This window comes from Callorhinus ursinus, unplaced genomic scaffold, assembly GCF_003265705.2.
Source record: "Callorhinus ursinus isolate GAN/ISIS: 27379988/994484 unplaced genomic scaffold, GSC_fseal_2.0 scaffold69, whole genome shotgun sequence".
In the NCBI taxonomy this organism is placed as follows: Eukaryota; Metazoa; Chordata; class Mammalia; order Carnivora; family Otariidae; genus Callorhinus; species Callorhinus ursinus.
This window is the reverse complement of record NW_027397131.1, coordinates 4,637,269-4,648,445: the sequence shown is the minus strand read 5'-3', so window position 1 is coordinate 4,648,445 and position 11,177 is coordinate 4,637,269. Positions and strand designations below refer to the sequence as shown.

Below are 11,177 nucleotides of genomic sequence, written 5' to 3'. Positions count from 1 at the left end.
GGGGGGGGCGGAATAGAGCCCCACCCCCACCTCTGGCCCCTCTGTGCTCAGTGGGGAGTCTGCTTCAGGATTCTCACCTTCTGCAATCCATCCTCACTCATGCTCTCTAAAATAAATAAATATTTTTTAAAAATATGTTTTTAGGACCAAATTCATAACTTCAACATTAGGACCACAAAAACTCAGCTAGCTGCTTTTGTGGATCAGAGCACATTTTTTCCTTAAAAAAAAAAAAAAAGTTTTTAAGTCACCAAGAATAGAGCTTATCAGAGGCTGGAGGTAAGGGAAAACGGAGCTACTATTTAGTAACTGTGCAGAGACCGTTTCCGTTTGGGATAATAATAAAGTTCTGGAGATGGGTGGTGGCGACGGCTGCAGAATAGTGTGAATGTACTTAATGCCACTGAACCGTGCACTTAAAAATGGTTAAACTGGTAACTTAATGTTGTATATATTTTACCATTTTATTTTTAAATCACACAGAAAAAGTCACTGGCCCTCTTCACCAGATACCTAAGATATTTCTCAATAATAAGGCTACAAGTCGGGGCGCCTGGGTGGCTCAGTCGGTTAAGCGTCTGTCTTCGGCTCAGGTCATGATCCCAGGGTCCTGGGATCGAGCCCCTCATCGGGCTCCCTGCTCAGTGGGGAGCCTGCTTCTCCCTCTCCACCCCCCACCCCTGCTTATGCTCTCTCTCTCTCTCTCATGTAAATAAATAAAATCTTTAAAAAAAAAAAAAGCCTACACGCATTCAAGGTTCAAAATGATGTGAAATAATTAATATACTTTACAAAAGAAATGGCACATTAGCAGTTAGTGATTTGTACCCAAAGAAGTCCAAGCCTCTACTTTATGGCATATATATTTAAATTGTACTCTTTGGTTAACAAAGATGTTAAAATCATCTAGCCAATTTTTTTTTCCACCTCAAATTTTAGTGTTTCTATAATCAGGAGCTACTAAATGAAGCAGAGACACAATGTTTTGACTCTCAGCAAATGTCTTTGTTTAGATAAATTAAGGCCTGTCTAGTGAAGACCAAAAAAATAAATAAATAACTCAACAGAAGAGAAGTTATTATTTGAGTTGGTATATTAGGATAACAGGAAAAAAAAACCTCACCACTTACATACAAATAATGTCACAAGTCGAGAAGCTCCTTCTATAATTAAACACCAAATAAATTATTTTTCTTAAGACTATTTTAGCCTTCCTAACTCAACCTCAAAAACGCCGATAGCACAGAAGAGACTCTGCTTAGGAGAGCAACGCATGCCATGTTTAATCTAGCGCAGGTACTAGATGTCTAAGAACTTCCTGTAGCTCGTGCATACTCCATGTTTTCATTCTTTCACTTTCCTCTTTCCTTCTATGGAAAACTTTTTGACTCATGACCAACGTGTGGCTGAACATCCGAGCTCTGCTCCTCAGTACCAAGTGGCCTCATTTGATCCAAAGTGCCCTGAGATGACCTGGAGGGTATTAACCAGATCACTCTGGACACACACCTGGCACCCACAGGAGGCTGGTCTGATCTGGAACAGATGCGTGGAAGATTATCCCATCAATCAACACTGCTTTTTTAAAAAACTGGAATTTGGAATTGCCCATAAACTAGTATCTCTAATTAACTTTAATGTACGAAGTCTTTACTTTCACATAGCTCTGGATTAAAGACTTAGGAAATTTGATCCAACAATATTCCATGAAAGGAACGTGGGTGGGCCTCTGGGTGTAACAGGAATAGAGGCAAAACCACCTAGATAATTTCGATCTACAGGCAGATGCAAATTATGAAATTAAAACATCAATGACATTTCTTTTCAATCATCACCACATAAAAAAGAAAATTAAAAACAAACAAAAAGCCTCCCGGTGCCACCTCGACACAGACAAATTGAGCAACAGCTCTCCCCATCTCTCTGCCTTACAAAATAAACTACAGGCTAATTAAACTGTGAGTGAATATGACACATCATTTCTCTTAAAGGTACTCAACAAAACAGAGAGGGTAACACAGCCCTCCCTGGAACCCAAACAAGAGTCTGCAGAACTTCCTTTCTTGCTTCCACCTGCATGCAGGTGATTTCTGCACTTCCCAACTCTCTGGACTGGAAAGTGCTGGAGAGGGAAGAAGGACCATTCCCTCTGCTCTGAATTCCCTACAGCACCAAACCAGAGCCAAGCTGGATGAAAGTCAAGTGCAATCCTTGGCTGGCTGCTAAAGAAGCCCTTACATTCCTTCTGGATATTTCAGAGTACAGACACACAGTAGGCTGTTCGTTCATAAGTACTTGTAGGTGGAATGGTGCCTATTTCAGGCTGTATTCATCACATGCCATTTTGTGCCTTACTGAGGAGGGAAAGAAATCACAGAAAATTTACCATCATTAAACGAGTATTATAAAACCGGGTGCCTGGGTAGCTCGGCAGGTTAAGCACCTGCCTTCAGCTCAGGTCATGATCCTGGGTCCTGGGATCCAGCCCCACATCCGCATAGGGCTCCCTGCTCAGCAGGGAGTCTGCTTCTCCCTTGCTCCCCACCTCCCCCCACTCGTGCTCTAATAAATATTTTTTTTAAAAATTTTATAAAGAACTTTAATCACTAAACTGCACCCCATACATCAAATCTAGAGACCAACAGTAAGGGGGTGAGTTATTTCTAAATAACCATAAATCTATTAACCCCTTTGAGCATTCTTCTCCCTAAAAAAGAACGCTTCCACAAAGTGATACTTGTAATTTACTGGAATGAGCACTGGAATAAAATTCATAGCTGTAAACTTGACAGCAACAGAAGAAAATTTGACAGCACTGGGGAAGAAGGAAGAGTCTGCAAGTGAACACCCGACCGAGATCCTGACAATTAGAAACATTTTCCAGAGCATTAGTTTCCCTGTCAAGAAAGTTTCAACCAACCACCACTAAGCAAGAACATACTGAACTGTGAATATTTACTTCACCACCTTTGACAATAATTCAATCTATCTAAAAGCAGCTGTACTGTGATTGAAAACAAAAAGCAACTCCTACCCACTGAGGGTAGAAGTTTGGGAGGGAGAAAGAGGGCTGTTCTTCCTTGTTCAGCCTGGCTGTGGTTTAAAAAGCTCAGATTAGCATTTCTAGGTGTCAATGCAATTATCTCTGCAAGGAATGATTTAAGAAAAAAAGAATGCAAGCACACTGTGTGTGACACTATTATTAACCCCCGAAACTCCACTCTGTAAGCCACACGTGGGCATCCACAAGGATTCAGTAAGCCTCCCAATCCTGTTTGCAGATACCTCCCCAACTAGAGCTCCAGGTGACTGGTACCTACATAGATGCGTGACAGCCTGAAGCTGCTTCCCAGAGGCAGCTGGGGGGCATTTTCACATTAACAAAAGTTGTAAGAAGCACTGGAGTGATCTGTCACCATCACTGAAACTGAAGTGGTAAATCTGACACTTCACACAACAGAGCCACTTTTTCCCCTAAAAACCTGGCTCAAAAATCCTTGGAAAGGTGAACCTAAAGACACTTTGTCCCCTTTCAGAGGTAAAATGTATCATGAACACCTAGATATATGCTACAAGGTAGCCTACATCACCCATGGTTAGAAGGCAAGAGCTTGGGACGCAGGTTGATGGTAGTAGTCCCCCAAAGTATACAGTGTATCCATTCACCCATCTAGTCCTCTGTTTAACCAACCAGGGAGAAAATGGTGTTTGCTGTTGTTCAGGGCACATGCAGGAGAGCGGCCCTATTAGCACTTGGTCAGGAGACCAAGTATGGGCCCCCTCACCCAGTTAAATACAAAACAATCCCGAAAAACTCCACCACCCAATGCCTCCACAGTCAAGCCAACATACCCTTGAGTATCTACCACATGCCAGGCACTGAGGAAGCAGAGTAAACAAAGCAAATTCTGCCCCTGAAAGGAATGTATGCATCTGCTGGGGAAGGCCTATGTGATGCGGATGTGCAAGGAGTGACCGATGGGTCCCGTGGGACCATATGAATGGGCACATGATCCACTGTGTGGCTGGCAAAGAGGCAATGCCAGTGCACACCGGGGTGGGGGTGGAAAAGGCAGTCTAGTCTCCTTGGATTTATGAGGTAGAAAGGAAGGGAGGAGTAAGGAATAAGACTAAGGACAGGAAGTACATCCTAGAGGAGTCAAAGAAACCTATTAAAATTCTAGAAACTAGCAGTTCAACCAAGTGAGAGCTTCAAAAATGCGAGGGGTATGAACATAAGGGGTACATCTGTGAAGCACAAAGGGGCCAGACCAGGCAGAGCCTGGCAAACGACCAGCAAGTCGACCTGGGGGACGCCTGGGTGGCTCAGATGGTTAAGCGTCTGCCTTCGGCTCAGGTCATGATCCCAGCATCCTGGGATCAAGCCCCACATCTGGCTCCTGGCTCAGCGGGGAGCCTGCTTCTCCCTCTCCCTCTGCCCCCTGCTCATGCTCTATCTCTGTGTCTCAAATGAATAAATAAAATCTTTAAAAAAAAAAAAAAAAGAAAGAAAGAAAGTCGACCTGGATCCAGAGGGTAATAGGGCGCCATTGAAAGTTTTTAAATAAGCAATGACTATTTCAGGTTTTTGCTGTAGGCCAGTCTCTGGTCTTGAACAAGAGTCACCACAAACCAGGAACTGGTGATTCTCTGAACTGTTCCTCATCCCCAGCAAAACAAATAAGGAGAACACTACAAAAGACTGACATAATCTCCTCTAATGATGTTTCTTTAATCAAATACAAATACATTATATGAAACACACAGAGGGGACCTATGAACATGAAGAACTTTAACTGCAGAAGAAATCTAACATTATAGCCTTTTTAAGAAGCCTGAACTTGTGTACAATTAGACCTAACCGTGAGGTCATACATTTCTCTAAGTTGTGTCTCAAGTTGTGTCTCAAGTTGGGTGTTTCCATTAAGAATCTAAGGGGAAAAAATTTTAACAGAAAAAAAAAAACACACCACACACCTCTTTACAAGGGCAATGTCAATCCGACAGCTTCAGGGTCTGCCAAAATGAAGTCTTAAAAATGGAAAATAGTGTATTAGGCTTCCAGAGTAAATAATCCCAAATCCACAACATTTACTATATGGTGGCTTTTATTGGTTAATGAGACCATTACACTGTTGATGTTTAAAATCGCCAGGTTTTCTAATCATGACATTCCAACCTGTTTTTCTACTATAACCTCAAAATGCCTTTTTATTTATGTATTTCCCTGTCTATAATAAAGTACTAATTTTATAGTTAGAGAAAGATCCTTAAATACTGGTGACTTATTTCAGGCCTTTATTTTCAAACCAGACACATGCTGAAGGTCTGAACTGGTCTAGGAAAAGCACACACCTTAGAGAACTAGCCATGCCAGGTGTGAAGCTCTGCTTATACTCTAAGAAGCCCAGCAACTAACCGGTCTACAGCTGTGAAGCCATCCAGTGACTGCCCAGTAATGCATTTCCTCATCTGCTCAGGGACCACCATCCCTAGACACCACTCACTACAATGAATCAGATCATCTCCAATTACATTTTCACCCATAACACAAGCTGATAGATCTAACCTTACATCTAAAAGCTGCTCAACAGAGTTACTGAGCATTTGTTTTTTATTTTCTCCACTCCAAAGAAGAAATTATGATCTATAATCAGCATCCTGGTTGCTGATTTACTGGGAGAAACTGGATAATCATTCAAAACATTCCATTCCACCCCTAAGCCCCAAGTAAAACACCTTAGGGCCAAGCCTGTAACTCCCAGATGCTCCAGGCACTTAGACACATGGATGAAAGGCCTCATACAGAGGATTCTTCCCTGTAGATAATGCTTACCTCTATCATACATATGCTGAGAACAGACCCATGAAACCAGTCCTTTATTAAATGGATAGTTTGATCCAAATAAGCAGTTATATACCAAAACAGACAGAAATGACCACGGTTACGAGTTCTATTAACCTTTGTACTGGATTTTAAGAGAGGACATGGAGGTGGGGGGGGGGGAGCACCAGGGTGGCTCAGTCAGTTAAGTGGCCAAATCTTGATTTCGCCCAGATCACCGTCTCAGGGTTCTGGGATCAAGCCCTGCATCGAGCTCCACACTCAGCGGGGAGTCTGCTTAAGGATATTTTCTCTCTCTCCACCCCTCCCCCCACTTACACATCTCTCTAAAATAAATAATCTTAAAAAAAAAAGAGGGCACAACACTGAGGTATCACTACACACCTATGAGAATGGCCAAAATCCAAAAGACTGACAACACCAAGTGCTAGCAAAGATGTGGAGCAACAGGAACTCTCATTCATTGCTGGCAGGAATGCAAAAACGGTACAGCCACTTTGGAAAGACAATCTGGAAGTTTCTTTAAAAAATTAAAAATACTCTTTCCATATAATCCAGTAATTGCTCTCCTTGGTGTTTACCCAAAGGAGCAGAAATCTTTTGTCCACACAAAACCCTGCACACAGATGTTCGTTGCAGCTCTATTCAAAAAATGCCAAAAGTTGGAAGTAACCAGTCCTTCGGTAGGTTAATGGATAACTATGAAGACAGTAAAAAAGATAAGTGGTTGCCAGGTTAGGGAGCGATAAAAAGGCAGAGCACAGAGGATTTTTAAGGCACTTGGTCTACTCTGTATGATGCTATAATGGTAAATCCACAGAATGTACAAACGGCAAGAGTGAACCCTAATGTAAACTATGGACTTGGGTGATTACGATGTGTCAAAGTTGGCTCATCAGTTCTAACAAATGTACCACTCTGGAGGATAATGTTGATAATGGGGGGTGGGAAGAAGGACAGGGACTATATGAGAAATCTCTGCACCTTTCCTTCAATTTTGCTGCAAACATAAAACTGCTCCGAAAAATAAACTGTTTAAAAAGAGAGAGAGATTGAGAGGGTACCTCCCCTCCATGGTGTGGCTAATGAGCAATGTATCTTTCCGAACATGTTCAGGGGAAAGGAAAGGCATCAATAATCATCTTTAATGCTCAAGAACATGAAAGTTAACATTATATGTAGAGGAAATAATAAAAGGCAGGAAGGCAAGTAATAGGATTATGCTGCCATCTTCCCTTCAAATTAACTAAAATAGTGAAAAATCTAGCAAGGCCTTCATTTAATTGAATACAAGCCTTATCACAAACTTTCTAGGCAGCTACTAACAAGGGCTATGTTTAAGTTAGAGTTGTCATGGGTTGTGTAGCTTAACCTTGACATAAATTACAATACGGTGTTGTTCAATGGACCCCTTACACCCACAAACCCATTTCATGTAGTCACATACATTTCTCCTCCCAAATTACACACCGGAGGGGTCAAAACCACTTCAACACAATCTGGGTCTCAGATCAGTTAACGAAACTCTCAAAAGCTTAAAGGAATCTCTTCTCTGCGTTTGCTTTAGTAACATCTGCCAAGTCCTAGGGAACCAGGTAAACCACAGGCATTTTTATTTGTCTACCTAAATATATGAATCAGAGATTAAAGAAGAACTGAGCGGCTTTTGGTACTTGTAGGCTGTCATCTAAAACAATTTTAAAACTCTACTCAGTAAGGTCACAGAACACTTCACAACGTATATTTGGTTGGATGTCAGTTTTAGCTGAGGATAAGTGCTAAGAAATAAAGCCACCACCTTACACTCTCTTCAAACCAAGTGTTCAGAAGGTCTCTGATCTTATACACCAGGAATGAACATGTTTGTCCGTGCAAAGCCAACGTGTTTGTGTACAATTTACAGACCTTATAATATGGTCAAGTATCAAACAGATACCCTTTCATAGTACCTCCACCCCCTAATCCTCTCCGGAACAAACAAAAACAACAGCCTGAATTGCTCACTGTATGCAAGAGGCTAGGGATTCTGTTTCATAAAGTTTTACTACGTTCCGTGGTTCACATTCTCCAAAAGACGAAAGCTCTCATTTACTAACTCAAACCTTAAATAAACTGCTTCCACCAACTTCCCCCTCTTCTCAAACCCCCACTCAGCAGAGACATCTCTCTGGGCCAAGAAAGCTACAGAGGAGGCTTGGAAGTGCCTGCCTCTGCAAATTCCTCCCCCTTCCTACCGAAAGGGCACTTCAAGAACTTGACAGTCTGGAAAGGCGTGAATGTTGCTCCAATTCCATTCACCAGGACTGGATTTGAGCATGCAAAGTGTCTTTCTACAATCAATTTCTATTTAGGCTGCCAATTACACTGAAACTTTGGTGGAAATCTGCTTCCTAAGCAAATTCAGAATGCCATCCAGGTCCCATGTATGAGCTAGCACTGGGGAGCATACACACCCACTCACACATACATACTCACTCCTCCGCTGAAGACTTTTTCTGGCACAGGGGCATCCTAAACTTGCCCCCATTTCATTTCCAGACTGTCATCTTTGATCCATTCCCAAATTCATGCCTTTTTCTCCAACTGAAGGTTCAGTCTAATCAGCTATTGTGCAGCAACTATGGTAATTTATCCCCTTGATTTCTTGACATTTTCTTCTCTGCTCCTGGCTGGGAAACTGTTTTGATCTGAATAGAGTTGTCTGTATGGGGATTCTGCATGTTAATGATGTGGCTAGCTGGCAGGGATATTAGGTGAGAGCACACGGTGTACTTTTGCCTGTTATGTTTCGCCTCATCACGGCTAGAGTGGCCTTTCTAATCGCCTGCTACACTAGGAAGGAGACTACAACACCTAATCTTAACTGTCTTCGGGGGAGCCTGGGGGGCTAGGTGGAAACAGAACAGACAGCCTATTCTCTTATCAAGACTCTAGACTCAGAGGCAAAATACCCCTAGGCACTCCACCACCAATGAAGCAAACACACCTCGTTCGGCAAGGGAAAAGGAGTCAGTCGATACCCTTCACCACGGTTTGAGCCTGTCCAAGCTTCATACCCTTCACTCTGTCCAGGCTAGTATGAGATGCTGCATTCGCCCGGCTGTATATTGCTGCTGCCACCCCGCACCCCAACCCCAAGGAAAGGACTTCCAACGGAGGTGGGAGCATCAGCTCCGGTACCCGCCCTTCCCTCTCAATCCTGGCCAGAAAACTCCACTTCCCGGATTCCCAGCCACTCTCTCCCGCCCCCTCCCCGGGCGATCAAGCTAGCGCCGTCCAGATGCCAGCGAAGTGCCCAGCCCAGCTATGCAACCCCCCAGTACCCCAAGCCAGGCCCCTGGAACTGACTCCGAGCTCCTCCCTCTCCCACAGCCTAGGGATCCCCAGATTCTGGACGCACCCCTTAGGCATGCTAGGACTGAAAAAAGTCCCACCCCGCCCCCCCCCCAAGCCACGCCACCAGCCTCCAGCACTGCCCGGGAGAGGCCTCCTCCCCAGAGGCTAAAAGGAAACGTGGGTGGTGGTCCAGCAGCTTTCTCCCACACCCCGCGAGGAGCCTGACCCTCAGGGGAGGCCAGACTCGCGTGTCCCCGGAGGAACACCTCCCTCTCCCCGACCCCCCGGGGGCCAGCAGTTCTTGGCAGAGAGTGTGCTTGCTGCGGGTTCCCGGGAGCCTCGGGGAGTTCGGGGGCTGCCCGGTCCAGGTGCAGCCTCTCCCGGAGGCGGGCGGAGGTCGGCGCCACGGCGCGCCCCCGGGGGGGCACTCACGATGGTCACGCTGGCTTTGCGCAGGTCGCGGTTCTCCTCCTGCAGCGCCTTGCACTTGAGTTTGTAGGTCTCTAGCTCGATCTTCAGCACCTTGTTCTCCTGCTGCAGCGAGGCCAGGCGGTTGGTAAGCTCCTCCAGGCGGAACGGCGAGATGACAATGCCCCCCGACTTCCCACCGCCGCCACCTCCCCCGCCGCTGCCGCCGCCGCCGCCGCCCGAGGTCGATGAGCAGGACGACTGCATGGCGGCCGAGCTGCTGCTGTTGCCCCCCGCCCCGTCCGTGTCGCTCTCGCTGGCGCTGTCCGCCATGGCCGCGGCGGGCTGGGGAAAGGAGGAGGAGGAGGAGGAGCAGGGAGGCGGCAGCGGCGGCGAAGGCTGGGCTGCGAATGAGTGGGCGCCGGGCGAGCACAGCGGAGCGCGGAGCTGGGCGCCTGGCAGCAGGGCGCAGACTCCGAGCGGCGGCGAGAGAAAGAGAGGGAGCTTCCCGCTGCCAAGGGACCTCCTCTGCCAGAGAACAGAGACCCCGCCCGGGCTCGGGCAGTACTGCACTGGGGCTCGCTCCAGCCGGGCCTGGCGCGCTCGCTAGGCCGCCCTACAAAGCTGGCCGAGAGCTCCGGGACCCGCCCGCCGCCGCCGCCGCGGCCCGCCTCCCGCTGCCGGCCCGCGGTCCAGAGACACGCCAGTGCAGGAAGGCCAGGCCAGCCTCCGCACCAGCTGCGCACCGACCGCACGTGTTCCGAGGGAGGGCCTCCTGGCCCCCCGACCTAAGCCCCCGGCCGCCCAGCCTCTTCCGGGCTCGCGCCGGCTCCCGGGAAAAGGAAACCCAGTGCCCCGCTAGCCTTGCAGGTGCTGGGGACACGTGGAAAGGTCACGCCGGCTCCCGCATCCAGCCCTGGCCGAGCCGTGGCCCCATCTTCCGCCGACTGCGTGTGCTCCTGTCTCCCTCTGTCTGTTTCAAACATAGACGCAGCCCTTTCGGTTTTATCTTCTCGGTGAGCTTAACCGGGAAGCCTAGGATAGCGCAAAGAGAACAGAAAGTTCCCCCTCCAGGAGCCGAGTGGGGTGAAACAACAGCAGCCACAGGTTAACCTCGTTAAGAAAGAATTTGCGGAAGCGACGCTGCGCTCTCTTTACTCCTCCTCCTAATAATCTCATAAACCATACTGCGCTCAATTGTTTAAACAAGGTGCAACTTTTTCTTTTTCTCTTTGCATCTTGAGACCAGTGCCAGGATGTGTCACGCAATGGGATTGGGACACTAACATTTACCTAATCCAAGAAGAAAAAAAGAAACACTTTCAATGGATTAAAACCCATCCCTTTAAGTGCCAGGTTTCCAAAGTAACTGCAGACATGGCATTATGCTATACAAATGATGATTAAAGTGGGAATACGGCGTAACCATCACCCTTATTTACGATCATCTTGCCCACTCCTAGAAAACTTTTAATAGGTTAAAAATAAAACATTAATTAGTCTAATGTGATCTAATTCAGGGTTCTAGTTTTGAAGTATAAGAAATTCGAAATCGAAACTTTGATTCCTCCTCTTCCCTCCCAAAGAA

General features: G+C 46.3%; 1 protein-coding gene across 1 annotated transcript in view; it reads right to left on the bottom strand.

Moving 5' to 3' along the window:
- CCDC6 (coiled-coil domain containing 6) overlaps positions 1-10,716 on the bottom strand; it is a 118,862-nt gene extending 108,146 nt beyond the window's left edge. The window contains exon 1 of the mRNA XM_025850227.2: positions 9,614-10,716. Within this exon, the coding sequence (XP_025706012.1) occupies positions 9,614-9,922 (309 nt within the window). The 5' untranslated portion in view covers positions 9,923-10,716. The remainder of the gene's footprint in view (positions 1-9,613) is intronic.
- Between the last annotated feature and the right edge of the window lie 461 nt (positions 10,717-11,177).